Source organism: Polypterus senegalus, chromosome 15 (genome assembly GCF_016835505.1).
Source record: "Polypterus senegalus isolate Bchr_013 chromosome 15, ASM1683550v1, whole genome shotgun sequence".
Lineage (NCBI taxonomy): Eukaryota > Metazoa > Chordata > Cladistia > Polypteriformes > Polypteridae > Polypterus > Polypterus senegalus.
This window is the reverse complement of record NC_053168.1, coordinates 74,109,128-74,127,677: the sequence shown is the minus strand read 5'-3', so window position 1 is coordinate 74,127,677 and position 18,550 is coordinate 74,109,128. Positions and strand designations below refer to the sequence as shown.

General features: G+C 33.1%; 1 protein-coding gene across 7 annotated transcripts in view; it reads right to left on the bottom strand.

Annotated features, from left to right (window-relative positions):
• Positions 1–18,550, bottom strand: part of akap9 (A kinase (PRKA) anchor protein 9) — a 231,256-nt gene that overhangs the window by 122,369 nt on the left and 90,337 nt on the right. For all 7 annotated transcript variants that reach the window (XM_039736927.1, XM_039736923.1, XM_039736925.1 and 4 more), the window contains 3 exons: positions 17,259–17,409; positions 12,443–12,540; positions 1,421–1,508 (listed from right to left, as the gene is read on the bottom strand). In XM_039736927.1, the coding sequence (XP_039592861.1) occupies positions 1,421–1,508; positions 12,443–12,540; positions 17,259–17,409 (337 nt within the window). The remainder of the gene's footprint in view (positions 1–1,420; positions 1,509–12,442; positions 12,541–17,258; positions 17,410–18,550) is intronic.

The following is an 18,550-nucleotide window of genomic DNA, read 5'->3' as shown; positions in this document are numbered from 1 at the left end:
ACCTCAAATTACTCTCACAATTGCATTATCCACATGTCAGCTATCCAGTTGCATGCTCACAACATACCAAACATATTTATTTTTACTAAAATGTTACAAAATAAACCACTTTCATAAAATCCCCTTGGAACACACTGAAATGTGAATGAGCTTTTGAAACTATGAGCTGACCTGACTGCCAACCACACACTATTCATTCATCAAGAGAAGTGCCCAATAATAGCTTACTCATTAGCTACCATTCACTTCATGTGATAATCAACATTGAAGTGTGTGGTCTGAGGGTGTGTACATCTAGAGATTAAAAGTTAAAGAAAGATATGCAAAAACATCAGATAAAAAGTATGTGTCACATGCATATCTGAGATGCTTCAAAAACAGTTTACTTCAGAGCTGAAGTTTCACAAACAGTTGATAAAAATCCTGGAAGTACTACATTTGTTGCTTCAAAACCAGCAGATCTGTGAGAAGTAGGTCTTCAATTCAAAAAGTCAATTCCATGTTAATACACTCCTGTTTAGCAGATGCAAGTTTTTCAGAAGGAGTTTATATAAAATTGTTTTAGCAAAAACACATGTTTGGAGCATACTAGCAACTAGACAACTGGCAGGTAGAGTAAGCAGCACAAATAACCTGAGATTTCTTTTATGGGCATTTTGATATAACTGTATTTGCTATGGTTCAGAATTGGTCTCCACTGATGTCTAATGTATCAGAAATTTTGTTATCTCCATTCTCCACAAAAATGAGATTAACAATTCTTCTCATCACCACTACAAACAACACAGGGTAAATAACATGTAAACAAAAATATCATTTTTGGGTTGGGTTTTCCTTTAAGACAACAAATGAAAATCTAAATCAAATCTAAATAACTGAAAATACCACCCCCCAAAATGTCTTTTCCAAATAAGAGAGAAAATAATACCACAAAAGCAACTATGGGATACTTCAACAATATGTCAAGGAACATAATGTTCAAGCCTTTGTTTTAAAAAATAAAAAAGACTGTATGGTCTTAGGAAGCCAAAATTTAAATTTTTAGATTCAAAACTAGATAAAATATTAATAACATAACAATTTAAAATAAAACTATGATAGAGAGGCGTTTCTCATACAATTTCCTTTCATAAATATAGTAATGAACACAGATGTTTAAACTAGCATTGTTGACTTAACTGAAAATGTTGTACTGTACACCAATAGTTGCCAGTGCACTTAAAACATAATATGCAAAAAATGCAGTGCCCTGGAGTGCAAAGCTGGTACTGATTTATTCTAAAAGACCAAATATTGTGGCCTCTATCAAACACTAATCTAAAGATGGTGAACAGTCATTAGTTATGTATGTTTTCTCCTTCTATCAATTTAGAAAAATATACTTTCATATACACATTTGACCAAAAAAAACAAATCTTACCATGCAAGCACTCTTTTTGTGCTTCAACATTAGATACTTCTTCATTTTTGCACTTCAGATGATCATAAGCTATCTGAAGTTCATCCAACTAAAACAATAAACAACATTTCATTAAACTTCATTTAAAACCAACTCCCAATGGTGTTTAACTATGTAATAGAAAGGTACACCAAATAATCAAACAAAACATGTTCACTAAGATTTGCTATCTGAAAGAATTTTACATTCTATTATTAAGAATGAAATACTGAATATGTTAAAGAAGTGGTAGCATGTATTTTATTAACCAATTTGTTTATGTGGTACATGATAACACATTTTAATGTATTATTAAGTACTCATCCACCTGTTAAACAATTCCTTTATAATTACAAGTATGCATGGACACTGAACCTATAGTCATTTCCGAAATTATTTTGCAGCCCTGGAATTTTTCCAGAAAATGCACCCTTTCTCCCAGAAAATTGTTGCAATTACAAATGTTTTGGTATACACGTTTATTTCCTTTATGTGCATTGGAACAACATAAAAACACAGAGAAAAAAAGCTAAATCTGACATTATTTCACACAAAACTCAAAAACCGGGCTGGACAAAATTATTGGCACCCTTAACTTAATATTTGGTTGCACGACCATTGGAAAAAATAACTGAAATCAAGCGCTTCCAATAACCATCAACAAGCTTGTTACAACTCTCATCTGGAATTTCTGACCACTCTTCTTTTGCAAACTGCTCAAGGTCTCTCAGATTCGAAGGACGCCTTCTCCCAAAAGCAATACTGAGATCTCTCCATAAGTGTTCAATCGGATTTAGATCCGGACTCATTGCTGGCCACTTCAGAACTCTCCAGAGCTTTGTCTTCAACCATTTCTGGGTGCTTTTAGAGTATGTTTGGGGTCATTGTCCTGCTGGAACAACCATGACCTATGACACAGACCCAGCTTTCTGACACTGGGCCCTACATTGCGCTGCAATATCTTTTGGTAGTCTTCAGATTTAATGATGCCTTGCACACAGTCAAGGCATCCAGTGCCAGAGGCAGCAAAACATCCCTATAACATCATAGAACCTCCACCATGTTTGACTGTAGGTACTTTTCTTCATAGGCCTCATTCCGTTTTCTTTAAGCAGTAGAATGATGAGCTTTACCAAAAAGCTCTACCTTGGTCTCATCTGTCCACAAGATGTTCGCCCAAAGGCATTTTGGTTTATTCAAGTACATTTTGGCAAACTCCAGTCTGGCTTTTTTATGTTTCTGTGTCAGCAGTGGGGTAGTTCTGGCTCTCTTGTCATAGCGTTTCATTTCGTTCAGATGTTGACGGATAGTTCGAGCTAATACTGTATGTTCTGTTATGTTATGTTATGTACTGTTCTACCCTGAGTCTATAGAACAGCTTGAATATGTTTTGAAGTTGATTGGGAATGTTTATCCACCATTAGGACTATCTTTCGTTGCAGTCTTTTATCAATTTTTCTCTTCTGTCCACGTCCAGGGAGATTAGCTACAGTGCCATGTGTTGTGAACTTCTTGATTATGTTGCGCACAGTGGACAAAGGAACATGAAGATCTCTGGAGATGGACTTGTAGCCTTGAGATTGTTGATATTTTTCCACAATTTTGTTCTCAAGTCCTCAGACAATTCTCTGCTCTTCTTTCTGTTCTCCATGCTTAGTGTGGCACACTCAGACACACAACAGAAAGGTTGAGTCACCTTTCTCCATTTTAACTGGCTTCAGGTGTGATTGCTATATTGCCAGCACCTGTTTCTTGCCACAGGTGAGTTCAAACGAGCATAATATGCTTGAAATAAAATAATTTACCCACAATTTTGAAAAGGTGCCAATAATTTTGTCTGGCCCATTTTTGGAGTTCTGTGTGACATGATGTCAGATTTGGCTTTTTTTCTGTTTTTTGTGTTGTTCCAATGCACATAAAGGAAATAAACGTGTGTATACCAAAACATTTGTAACTGCAACAATTTTCTGGGAGAAATGGTGCATTTTCTGGGAAAATTCCAGAGGTGTATATATACACCCACATATATATTACATAAAAAATAACATAAAAATAACATACATACATATATACACATACATATTTTATATTATTATATAACAATTATATTACAACAAAAAAATTAATAAATAATAATAATTAATACATTTTAAAATACATATAATACAATATAATTATAAATAATATAATAATATAATTTCTACATATTTTTCATATTTTTATATATATAACATAATTTTATATATTAAAATTATCATAATACATATATATAATATATACAAAAAATACATTATATATTATATAAAATAACAAAAAACTTATATAATAATTTAAAATACATAATAAATAATATTAATAAATAATACAATAATATATATATAATACAACCCAAATAATAATATTTATATATTACACTAATAATATTTTTATAATCAATAATTTTTATATATTTTTTTTTTTTAAAAACACTAATATTATTATTAAATTTTCCCTTTAATTTTTAAAAACTCAAAATATTATTAAAATTTAAAACACTTTAAAACATATTTTTAATCCATCATTATTTAATATTCCCCTTTTATATTTTTTATACCAAAAATAATTTTTATATTTTTTTAAAAACTAATTTTTTATTTTTTTTTTTTTTTTTTTTAAAAAAAAAAAAAAAAAAAAATACATACATATATATATATATATATATATATATATAAAATAATTTTTTTTTTTTTATTATATATATAAATAATACAAAACATATTATATATTTTAATATATATAATAATACATACATCTTTAAATATAAAATTTAAAATTTTAATATATATATATATTATAAATAAAAAAATACATTTATATATTATAATAAATTTTTTAAATAATATATATATATTTTTTTTTTTTAAAAAAAAAAAAAAAAAAATACTTATAATAATAAAACAAAATACATATAAAATATATACATAATATATATTTTAAAACAAAATAAATATTTTAATATAAAAATATATATATAAACACATACATACATAATATATATATATATATATATATAAAAAAAAAACCCATACAAAAAAATTTTTAAAACATCTTTAATATAAAATTAATCCCCTTTTTAATTATATACAACATCTTTATATTATATATTATTTTACTAAAATTAATTTATTTTTTTTAAAAATTTAATATATAATATATACAAATATAATAATAATAATAAATAATAATATACTTATATAATATATATAAAAATTAAAAATTACATCATACATAATTTTTTTAAAAAAATATTATTTTTTTTTTTAAAAAAAAAAAAAAATTTTTTTTTTAAAAAAAAAATATATATATAAATAATAATTTAATCATTTATAATATAATTTTTAATAAAAAAACTACTATACAAAATTTAAAAAAAAAAAATTAATACATCATTTTAAAAAATTTTTTTTAAAAAAAACTTTAATTTTTTATTTTTCATCTCCCCTTTTTAATACATCAAAAAAAAAAAATTTTTTTTTAATTAATAATTTAATTTTAATATTTTTAAATTTTTTAATACTTTATTCTCAAAAAAAAAAAAAAAATTTTTTAATTTTTAAAAAAAAAAAAAAAAAAAAAAAAAAAAAAAAAAATTTTTTTTTTTTTTTTTTTTTTTTTTTTTTTTTATATAAAAATTTTTTTTTTCATTTTTTTAATTTTTTTTTTTTTTTTTTTTTTTTTTTTATATTTTAAAAAAAATTTATTTTTTTTTTCCCCAATTATATTTACAATAATTATAATAAATAAACATACATCATACATTATATAATATAATAATAAAAATATAATAATAATAACATACATCATCATACATTTTAAAAAAATTTTATATATAATAATATAATTAATAACCAAAATACATCAAAATACTTTAATAACATCTAATAATAAAAAATTAAAATTTTAATATTTTTAAAACCATACACATACATAAAAAAAAAATTTAAAAATAAAAAAAAAAATTTTTATTTTTTTTTTTTTTTTTTTAAAAAAAAAAAAAAAAAAAAAAAAAAATTTTTTTTTTTAAAATTTCATTTTTTAAAAATGTCATAAAATTTAAATTTATTTTAAAATTTTTAAATATTTTTTAATTTTTTTAAAAAAATTTAAATTATATTTAAAATATCATATTATTTATTTAATTATTTTTTATAATATTTTTATTATTTTTAATTAAAAATATATTTTAATATATAATATTATATATATAAAATATTAAAATTATATTTTTAATTATAATATAATAAATATAAAAAAAAATTTTTTTTAATATTATAAATTATAAAAAAAAAATTATATATATATTATATATATATTATATATTATATATTATATATATATATATATATATATATATATATATATATATATATATATATATATATATATACTGCTCAAAAATTAAAGGAACACTTTTAATGAGAGTATAGCATCAAGTCAATGAAATTTCTGGGATACTGATCTGGTCAGTTAAGTAGCAGAGGGGTTGTTAATCAGTTTCAGCTGCTTTGGTGTTAATGAAATTAACAACAGGTGCAGTAGAGGGGCAACAATGAGATGGACCCCCAAAACAGGAATGGTTTAACAGGTGGAGGCCACTGACATTTTTCCCTCCTCATCTTTTCTGACTGTTTTTCACTAGTTTCACATTTGGCTACAGTCAGTGTCACTACTGGTACCATGAGGTGATACCTGGACCCTACAGAGGTTGCACAGGTAGTCCAACTTCTCCAGGATGGCACATCAATATGTACCATTGCCAGAAGGTTTGCTGTGTCTCTGGACAGTCTCAAGGGCATGGAGGAGATTCCAGGAGACAAGCAGTTACTGTAGAAGAGCTAGACAGGGCCATAGAAGGTCCATAACCCATCAGCAGGACCAGTATCTGCTCCTTTGGGAAAGGAGGAACAGGATGAGCACTGCCAGAGCCCTACAAAATGACCTCCAGCAGGCCACTGGTGTGAATGTCTCTGACCAAACAACCAGAAAGACTTCATGAGGGTGACCCAAGGGCCCCATGTCCTCTAATGGGCCCTGAGCTCACTGCCCAGCAGCATGCAGCTCGATTGGCATTCGCCATAGAATACCAGAATTGGCAGATGCACCACTGGTGCCCTGTGCTTTTACAGATGAGAGCAGGTTCACCCTGAGCACGTGACAGAAGTGAAAGGGTCTGGAGAAGCCATGGAGAACATTATGCTGCCTGTAACATCATTCAGCATGAGCAGTTTGGTGGTGGGTTAATGATTGTCTGGGGAGGCATATCCATGGAGGGTCACACAGACCGCTACAGGCTTGACAAAGGCACCTTGGCTGCCATTAGGTATCAGGATGAAATCCTTGGACCCATTGTCAGACCCTATGCTGGTGCAGTGGCTCCTGGTGCACGACAATTCCTGGCCTCATGTGGTGAGAGTATGCAGGCAGTTCCTGGAGGATGAAGGAATTGATACCATTGACTGGCCACCACACTTTCCTGACCTAAATCCAATAGAACACCTCTGGGACATTATGTTTTGGTCCATCCAATGCCACCAGGTTGCACCTCAGACTGTCCAGGAGCTCAGTGATGCCCTGGTCCAGATCTGGGAGGAGATCCCCACAACACCATCTGTCATCTCATTAGAAGCATGCACCGATGTTGTCAGGCATGTATACAAGAACACAGGGGCCATACAAAGTGCTGCGTACAATTTTGAGTTGCTGCAATTAAATTTTGGCAAAATGGACTAGCCTGCCACATAATTTTTCACTTTGATTTTTGGGCGTCTTTGAATTCAGGGCTCTGTAGGTTGATCATTTTCATTTCCATCAAACGATGTGGCATCCTTTCGTTCCTAACACATTACCCAGTCTATATCAGTATAGATATCCAGGAGGATTTCTTTTTCCCATTGAGATCTGATGTGTTTTCAAAGTGTTCCTTTAATTTTTTGAGCAGTTTATATATATATATATATATATATATATATATATATATATATATATATATATATATATATGTATATATATATATGTATATATATATATATATATATATATATATATGTATATATATATATATATATATATATATATATATATATATATATATATATATATATATATATATATATATATATATATATATATATATATATATATATATATATATATATACATATATATATATATATATATATATATATATATATATAATGGGATAATGGGTCTTTTAATTTATGGTACACGCTTCCTCAGTTTGTTTGCCCAGTTGATTTCATACAAGGGACGCTATTGGCGGATGGCTGAGAAGCTACCCAATCAGAGCACATGACACATATTAAATAAAACTCCTCAATGATATACGATATGCTTCCTGCGTGGTGCTTCGCACATTTCAAAGCTCTAACAGCCCGTATTGATTTTTGATTGTTTGCTTTTGTCTGCACCTGACGGAGGGGGTGTGAGCAGAGGGGCTGTTTGCACAGAGGCTGTTTGCTTAGAAGATACAACAGCCTACTGCTGAAAAGACTATATTCACATTGATCCCTTCATTGCGGCGGCTTTATCGCGGTGGTTCGTTTTTATTTAAAAGCCCAACAGCCCTATTGGTTTTTGTTTACTTTTCTCTCTCTCTGATATTCTCTGCTCCTGACGGCACTCCTTTGAAGAGGAAGATATGTTTGCATTCTTTTAATTATGAGAAAGAACTGTCATCTCTGTCTTGTCATTGAGCACAGTTTAAACTTTTGACTAAAGGGTGTTATTTCATGTCTAGAGGGCTCTAATAATGTTAAAAAACGTATTTAGAAAGTCGTAAGAAGGATTTCTATGCTCTAACTGCGAAAATATTTCTGAATAAAGATTTATAAATAAAGAATCCTACTTCGTGGAAATTCATTTATCTGTCTGGAACGGATTAACCACGATAAACAAGGGTTTACTGTATAACTGTGCAGAGAATATTTATAAACAGTGTGGGAGAGTTTCTAAGGACTTAAAATATATAAAAATAAGCATACAAACATATGGTTTCTACTTAGCGGATTTTCACCTATCGCGGGGGGTTCTGGAACGTAACCCCCGCGATCGAGGAGGGATTACTGTATATACATACATATACATATATATACATATACATATACATACATATATATATATATATATATATATATATATATATATATATATATATATATATATATATATATATACACACATACATACATACATATACACACATATACATATATATACACACACATATATGAGAGCCAAGAAATGCTGAACACATATCTAAAACAAACTTTTTCCATGTTATAGTAATAATGAAGAAGTGTATAATGTGTGCAGACTTTAGTCCAAATATCAAATAAACGTGTGCGCTTTTATTCAAGAATATAACCAAAGGAAAAAAAAACATTCAATTTACATGTTGCTGTTAATCAGGTAAAAATCCAAGCTCAGATATCAATCGACAGAAAGTTGATACATCTTCTTGGATGGTGCAGAGGTAACAACTGCTGTCTTATAATCAAAAGGTTGTGGTTTTGAGTCTGGGTGCTCCTCTCTTTGAGTAGTAAGCTGCTATTATTATCACTATAATATAATAAAAACGTACATTTGATTTGAGTCTGTAACACCCGGTGCAAATTTTGGGTACTTATAAAAGTTAGTGCTTTTTTTTATTATTCAGTTTAATTCTGTCAGTGATATTCACGTGATACAACAAACTTGCCTTTCCCTCTCTGAGTTGATGGCATTTATCTCCATTCTTTTCACAAGAGCAGCAATGACCACAGTTGGTGCTGTGGTTGATGCCTGCTCAGGACTATTTGTTGTACCAGCAATCAAAATGATATTGACACATTTGCAAAACAAAAGATGCTGATGGAGAGGTGCAAAGGAATTTAAGGTGGCCCGGGATTATGACTTTTTTTGTAGGCTTCAGGGATTCTAATGTTAAGCAGCACTGGTCAAGTTGTTAGCATGTTGGATAATCAATTAAATGGTTGAAGGTTCAAGACCAATGGACACAAACTCATGTTTTTAAACTGTACCAATTTTTCACCATTTATATACAACTTTGGCAGTATTGGCTCAGTCTGCGTTTCTAAGAGAGACTGAAGGTTTGCTTCTCCAATAGACAAACACACATTTACAGTACTTTACATGTGTAAGGTTTCACTGTGGTTAAGATTTTCTGAAATAATAAATGAACATGAATGAATGTTTCACTTTAAGATACAGTGGTGTGAAAAACTATTTGTCCCCTTCCTGATTTCTTATTCTTTTGCATGTTTGTCACACAAAATGTTTCTGATCATCAAACACATGTAACCATTAGTCAAATATAATACAAGTAAACACAAAATGCAGTTTTTAAATGATGGTTTTTATTATTTAGGGAGAAAAAAAATCCAAACCTACATGGCCCTGTGTGAAAAAGTAATTGCCCCCTGAACCTAATAACTGGTTGGGCCACCCTTAGCAGCAATAACTGCAATCAAGCGTTTGCGATAACTTGCAATGAGTCTTTTACAGCGCTCTGGAGGAATTTTGGCCCACTCATCTTTGCAGAATTGTTGTAATTCAGCTTTATTTGAGGGTTTTCTAGCATGAACCGCCTTTTTAAGGTCATGCCATAGCATCTCAATTGGATTCAGGTCAGGACTTTGACTAGGCCACTCCAAAGTCTTCATTTTGTTTTTCTTCAGCCATTCAGAGGTGGATTTGCTGGTGTGTTTTGGGTCATTGTCCTGTTGCAGCACCCAAGATCGCTTCAGCTTGAGTTGACGAACAGATGGCGGACATTCTCCTTCAGGATTTTTGGTAGACAGTAGAATTCATGGTTCCATCTATCACAGCAAGCCTTCCAGGTCCTGAAGCAGCAAAACAACCCCAGACCATCACACTACCACCATATTTTACTGTTGGTATGATGTTCTTTTTCTGAAATGCTGTGTTCCTTTTACGCCAGATGTAACGGGACATTTGCCTTCCAAAAAGTTCAACTTTTGTCTCATCAGTCCACAAGGTATTTTCCCAAAAGTCTTGGCAATCATTGAGATGTTTCTTAGCAAAATTGAGACGAGCCCTAATGTTCTTTTTGCTTAACAGTGGTTTATGCGTCTTGGAAATCTGCCATGCAGGCCGTTTTGCCCAGTCTCTTTCTTATGGTGGAGTCGTGAACACTGACCTTAATTGAGGCAAGTGAGGCCTGCAGTTCTTTAGGCGTTGTCCTGGGGTCTTTGTGACCTCTCGGATGAGTCGTCTCTGCCTCTTGGGTAATTTTGGTCGGCCGCCACTCCTGGGAAGGTTCACCACTGTTCCATGTTTTTGCCATTTGTGGATAATGGCTCTCACTGTGGTTCGCTGGAGTCCCAAAGCTTTAGAAATGGCTTTATAACCTTTACCAGACTGATAGATCTCAATTACTTCTGTTCTCATTTGTTCCTGAATTTCTTTGGATCTTGGCATGATGTCTAGCTTTTGAGGTGCTTTTGGTCTACTTCTCTGTGTCAGGCAGCTCCTATTTAAGTGATTTCTTGATTGAAACAGGTGTGGCAGTAATCAGGCCTGGGGGTGGCTACGGAAATTGAACTCAGGTGTGATACACCACAGTTAGGTTATTTTTAACAAGGGGCAATTACTTTTCACACAGGGCCATGTAGGTTTGGATTTTTTCTCCTAAATAATAAAAACCATCATTTAAAAACTGCATTTTGTGTTTACTTGTGTTATATTTGACTAATGGTTAAATGTGCTTGATGATCAGAAACATTTTGTGTGACAAACATGCAAAAGAATAAGAAATCAGGAAGGGGGCAAATAGTTTTTCACACCACTGTAGAAGGTTCGATTCTACTCTGTCGCGAACGTCATTTCTGTCAAATCGGGTTCTCACACAAGTCAAGGTTTTTTTTATAATATGCCAAGGACTGTGTGGCAACCATTATCCTATAAACTTTAATCAACTTTTATATGATGTGTCATTTTTTCCCATAGTTAAGCTGGTTAGAAGTTTCACTTTAACAAATCTATGCATTTTAATTGAATTAAACTGATTATTTTATGGGTACCCTACGATTTTATATTTAGTCAAATATAATCAACAAAATTTAAGAACAAGAAAATTTTTTTTTTACTTTTTAGTGCACTTTCTAAGTAAAAATCGTGTCACTTTTTAATATATTTTTCACAACTCTCATAGTACACCCCTAAAGCCCTGTCTGCAACAAAGGAAAAGTTAAAAAATAAGAACCTTAAGTCTTATTTGTCGATTAAATGTGGTACATTTTAATTGTTAATCATTAGCCATGTCTTCTCAACAACCTTTCAAAAGTTATCAAAAGTAAATGAATATATTATTCATTGAGAATTATATGATATTTCAAATAAAATGTCTTATACAGTACTTTCATTATTTTATAGAAGCATATTGAATCTGAAATTATGTGTTAAAATTGTTCTTGTCTTAAAGGTTGAGAAATTAAGATTAATGCTCTAATTGCTCTTAGGGGAAACTATTCTGTCTATTTACTTGCCTAACATTTTATTTAAAAATTGTCCACATTTATTTTTAAGTGTGTGGTCAGTCTCTAAATCACAAATTTGTATTCGAATCGATTCCAAAAAAAAAAAAATTCTCTGATATTAAAAAAAAAAAGGAGTAAGAATCAGAAGAAACACATTCTTTTGATACATCACACTGATGACAAATCTTTGGGCAAATTTTATGTAAATACAACAGATAACTGCCCTTGTATTAAAACAGTTCTTGCAATAATTTTTGGGAATCTTGGGGCTGCTGTACAGTAGATTATATATGTTATTTTCATAAATATAATGAATGACTGAGTGTCAGAAAGCAAGTGTATATACAGTGAAATACTAACTGAGGCATATTGCAGATGGTCTGCTTATCATTGGTAATAACTACCACATGATTTTTATTTTTTTATTTTTGGTCAGAGCATCACTTACCTTACTGAGGTCAGTTCTCAACGATGTATGAAGTTCTTCCAGGCAATTGTAATCCCATAATATCTGCTCCCTCAAACTTTGCAGATCTTCATGCAAGTCTGAAAATATCATTGATAAAATAACAGATTAAAGTAATTTATTGATTAAGCCTGTACGTTTTTTGGAGATTTTTGCAAATTATATTTAATGAATGTTTGAGTACAATAATGTGAACAGAATTTAAAGTAAAATATGATTACAATATATTCCATTACTACATGATCACTCAGTGAATCCAATTTGCTATAAAGTACTAATAATATGCCGTGCTTACAAAAAGTTCTCACCCCATTGGAAGTGTTTATATTTTATTGTAATACAACATTGCATCACAGTAGATTTAACTTGGCTTTGTTGACATTGATCAACAGAAAATAACTCCTGTAATGTCAGTGTGAAAAAAATTCTCTGCAATGTGGTCTAAATTAATTACAAATAAAGAACACAAAATACTCGGTTTGCTAAGTATTCTCTTCCATTAGTATCACGTGCCTAAATCATCACTGGTGCAGCCAGTCAGCTTTAGAATTCACATCATTAATTAAATGGAGATCAAGGGGTTTCAACTGACTGTAGTATATATGTCCCTGTATTTAAAAGGTTCAACTTGTGGTGAGTGACTATTGAGGTCTATCCTACACAATGAAGACAAAACCCAAAGCAACTCTTTGTAAAGGTGATTAAAAATTCAGAGGATTGCGACTTGAAAATTTTTAATTTACTAAATATCCTTTGAAGTACAGCTAAATCAATACTAATGCTAATAATAAAAATAAATTTTATTTAAATAGCACCTTTCCCATGCTCAAGGTGCTTCACAGAGTCTCAGAAAGAACAAGAGGGTGTACGTAACATTGGATACAAATATTTTCAGCACAGAACACTAAAACATATAAATACAGGATATACAAAGCATTACACAGAATAAAAGACAATGATCCAGACTAAAATACTAAATTCAATACTAGACGAAAAGCATGAACAAATAACAAAATTTGTGATATAATACACACACAAATTATGCAGAGTATATGGATAGAGAGATGAACTGAAAGAAGGGGCAGAATAATTAGGTTAAGTTAAAAGCCTTCCTCAACAAATGAGTTTTAAGTTGTTTTTTTAACACTAGAACCCCTAAAGCAAAAAAAAAACTCATAATCCCGGGCCACCTTAAATTTCTTCGCACCTCTCCATCCATCTTTTGTTTTGCAAATTTGTTGATCAGCATAGAAGAAAGCAGACTGCTATCCCATCTCCACCGCGGCTGCAGCTCAACTCGGACAAAAAGTTCTCCCAGCTCAAATCTGTTTCGCTGGGTGTGAGGTGCCTGGAGTCTTATAAGGTAAATAATACATCGTTATTTGAAACACATGCATCTCATGTGTGTTCTGTGTCTACAATGATCTGTGTAAATGTAGGGTGACAGGAAATGTGAGGCAAGAAATGTTGAATACATGCCTTAAACAAATGTTTTTCATGTTATAGTACTAATTACAAATTTTGACATGAAATGTATAATGTGTGAAGACTGAAGTCCAAATATGAAATAAACACTTTCACAAAAAAAGTACACGTATAACAAAACAAATGCGCTTTTATTCAAGAATGTAACCGAATAAAAAGAAATCGGGTTAAGGTATGATGCTGACACGACCACTTGGGTGGTGCAGAGGTAAGAACTACTGGCTCATAATCAAGAGGTTGCTGTTTTGATTCTGGGTGCTTCCTTGAATTACTGTTTTGAGTAATGAGATGCTCTTATTGTTACTATTATAGAACAAAAATATACATTTGATTTGAGTCTGTAACAGCTGGTGTAAATTTATGGTACTTGTAAAGGTTTGAATTTATTTTTGTTCAGTTTTATTTTATTTAGTGTTGCCAACTGGTAAGTCAGATGTGCAGATCAGGTTTAATTTACAACCACCAGAGTGGGTAGGAAAATCAACATATTGCACCAAGTCAAAACAGTCCAGCAATGACAGGAATTAATTTCTCAGTTCACATGTAGGAATGACAACATGGATGTTGAAATCATAAAGAACAATGACTCACTGGGAAAAGGAACTTATGTGGGTTAATAATTCAGTCAGAAGAGATACAAAAGAACCATTATATTTTGGGGGACGATAGAGAACAAGTAAGATAGGACCAGATTTCTTTATTAGTTTAAGAACCAGACACTCAAAAACAATGGACTATCAATTGGGATTCTTTTGATGTTTAGCTCAGATCTAAAAATGACTGCAATACCTCTGCCTTGTCTTGAGCTGCAAGCCTCTAATTAAGTAAACATATCCAGATGGTGTTGCCTCATTAACAGACATAAATTTGTTTAGTTTTTGCCAAGTTTCTGTTAAGGATAGTATAACAAGTTTGGAGTCTATAATGAATTCTGATAGCACCATTTACCATTAAGAGATCTTATGTTACAAAAATGCAGTATTAGCTAATGGGGATTTGTTGTGTACAAATCCATACTCAGTACTGCAAAGTTGGCACAATGACACTTATTTCCAAAGCCATGAGTATGATGGTGTATACCTGAACAAATGCTGCCAGTGAACTTTCTATCCACAATGTAAATATTTAGGAGGCTGCACAATACCATTTGCTCTGGACAAACTGTTAATAAGGAGGAGTTTATCACAAAAGTATTTCAGCAAAGCAGAAAGCCATTAATTATCTGACAACAGCAGAGCGCACTAAAGGAGTGCAGCACAGCGGAGAAGTTGAGACAGGTGGAGTGGAGTCGGGTGGAGCAAATGAGCCATGTTAGCAACGAAGCACATAAAAAAATAAATAAATAAAAATCAGAGAAAGCATAGACTGATGCCACTGGAGGATTGATCCATTAAAAAAGTGGGAGATATTATAAGATGCACTTGAAGAAAATGACCAGAAATCAGAGCTTCCAAAATATAACAATATACTGTACATAATACCATGGGTAATACAGGTGTGATCAACCTAGCACCGCAAGTCAGGTCGTTTCTCCAATTGAAGCACATATACAAGACATCGACTGCAATCCAGATAATGCATTTTAATTAAAAAGATAGAAAATTCCCAATTCCGAAATCTTCATGATACAAAGAAAAATGTTCACAAATCAGGCATCAGGCAGAAGTGGGCAATCAAAACAAAGTTTCATCTAGCAAACCACAAAAAGATTCAAATCAGTTATCCCTGAGGCTGTGGAATGGAAGGTTCAATGTGAATTTTAATGAAAAGAGTTGTTAACAGGGAGGAGCAGAAGCAGCATGCGTGTACCCTAATCATTTAGAAATGAAAAAGTATGGCATAGTTGTAAAAGCAAGCTGTCCACAATCATGAAAAAATAACATTAGTGAGTTAAGCCACCAAGCTCTAAAGTACAGTATTTACTATCTACGGTGACTGATAGTGGAAAGACTGCATAAAACAACTGTTGCCCGAGTGTTTCACAAGTCGCAGCATTATAGGAGTGTTGTGAAAATGCCACTGTTTTTTAAAAGACATAACATCTCGGAGTTTGCCAGAAAACATATAGGAGACTCTGAAACAAGGTTCTATGGTCTAATGAGACTAAAAGTGACCTTATTTACGACAGAAGAGTAAAAAGTTTGGTTGTTGTAACACTGCACATTATCAAATGATTACAGTGAAGCATGGTGGTATGGTGGTGGCAGCATCATGCTGTTAGAGTGCCTCTCTGCAACAGCCCCTGGAAGAACTGTAAGGGTAAAAGGTAAATAAATGCAGAAAAATACAGGGAAATACTGGAGGAAAACCGGATGCAATCTTCAAGAAACGTGTTTTGAGAAGAGACTTGTGTGGCAGCAAGACAATAACTCCAACCAAAAAGTCAGTTTCATCAAGTATGTCTTAAAAATAAACAAAGTTAATGTCCAGAAAGGGGTGAATCAGAGTTCCTTTCTTAATCCAATTGGGAATTTGTGGTTGGAGTTGAAAAAGGTTGTTCACTTACTACCTCCATGCAACATGACGTAACTTGAGTAATTCAACAGAGAAGAAAAACAGCAGTGTTCAGATATGTAAAGTTGATAGAGACCTTTCCACAAGGGCAGAATTTGTTTCAAAGGTCCACCAAGACTGACCTGAAGGGGTGAATACTTAATTGACCAACTATTTTTTGTTTTATGTTTGTAATTAAAGAGTCTTTTCTGTTGATTAGTATCAACAAAGTCAACTTAAATCCACTGTGATTCAATGTTCTAGAACAATGAAATGTGGACATTTTAGGTACTGTAATTGTTTCATTTTACATTAGTTGACCTATCTATTAAAATTATAATCTGATCCCACAGAGATCTGTTTTCAGTGCCAGCCACTTCCATTTGGATGGATGTGTTTTACACAAATTAGTAATTTCTGACAAAACAGCAATAGATAACATTTAGCACACATCATAAAGCATAAACAACTATTGGTGACTCCCTCTTTTGTAATGCACCAATAAAGAAACAAACATACAGGGTGGTCCAGATCTAATTATGCAGATCCAGATTGTCTGGATGACTCTGATTTATGCGGGGACGATTCCAGTTCGGTGCGGAGACGATTCTTCATGTCATCAGTTTGCACACTTCTCGATGGTCCGGGATTTTTCGGGTGATTTTCTATGTAATAAACTTAATAAGTTATAGCGTAATGAAAATTGCATAATTAGATCTGGACCACCCTATACAATAAGATACAGCTCATGAAATGTTTCACTAAGTAATATACGCCTGGTATACCGCTGTGAAGAATGTAAAAGTGCATGTTTTATTACCTTTAACTTCGTTAAGAACATCATGAGGATCAGAAGATTCCTTGCTTCTCATACTGAATACATTTACAGCCTTTTTTAATTTAGCATCTTCTTTATCTTCTTTATCTTGAAATACTTCCTGGTACTTCAATCCTAATTTATTTTTATAAGACTAGAACACACATTTGTATGGTTAGTAACAAAATAAAAAAAGCAATAAATATATATATTGTGACAGTGAAAAAAAAATAAAACTAGTACAGTATATGTCATTTCCCATGGGCTCACCATCTATTGGAGGGGCCAAGGAGGTCGGGTGCAGTGTGAGTTGGGTGGTGGCCGAAGGCGGGGACCTTGGCAGTCTGATCCTCGGCTACAGAAGCTGGCTCTTGGGACGTTGGAAGTCACCTCTCTGAAGGGGAAGGAGCCTGAGCTAGTGCGAGAGGTCGACAGGTTCCGGCTAGATATAGTCGGGCTCACCTAGACACACAGCTTGGACTCTGGAACCAATCTCCTTGAGAGGGGCTGGACTCTCTACCACTCTGGAGTTGACCCCGGTGAGAGGCGCCAAGCGGGTGTGGGAATACTTATTGCCCCTTGACTTGGAGCCTGTTCATTGGGCTTTACCCTGGTGGACAAGAGGGTAGCCTCCCTCCACCTTCGGGTAGGGGACAGGTCCTAACTGTTGTTTGCGCATATGCACCGAACAGCAGTTTGGAGTATCCACCCTTTTTGGAATCCCTGGAGTGGATGCTAGAGGTCATACCTTCTGGGGACTCCCTCGTACTGCTGGGAGACTTCAATGCTCACGTGGGCAATGACAGCGAGACCTGGAAGGGCGTGATTGGGAGGAATGGCCCCCAAGATCTGAACCCAAGTGGTGTTTTGTTATTGGACTTCTGCGCTCATCACGGATTGTCCATAACGAACACCATGTTCAAGGACTGGGGTGTTCATATGTGCACTTGGTACCTCAGTTAGATGATCAACTTTGTGGTCGTGTCATCGGACCTGCGGCCACATGTTTTGGACACTCAGGTGAAGAGAGGGGCGGAGCTGTCAACTGATCACCACCTGGTTGTGAATAGGCTTTGATGGTGGGGGAGGATGCCGGTCAGGCCTTGTAGGCCCAAACATGTTGTGAGGGTCTGCTGAGAATGTCTGGCAGAGTTCCCTGTCAGAAGTAGCTTCAACTCCCACCTCCGGCAGAACTTCGACCACATACTGAGGGAGGTGGGGGACTTTGAGTCCGAAAGGGCCATGTTCCATGCCTCTATTGTTGAGGCAGCTGACTGGAGCTGTGGGCATAAGGT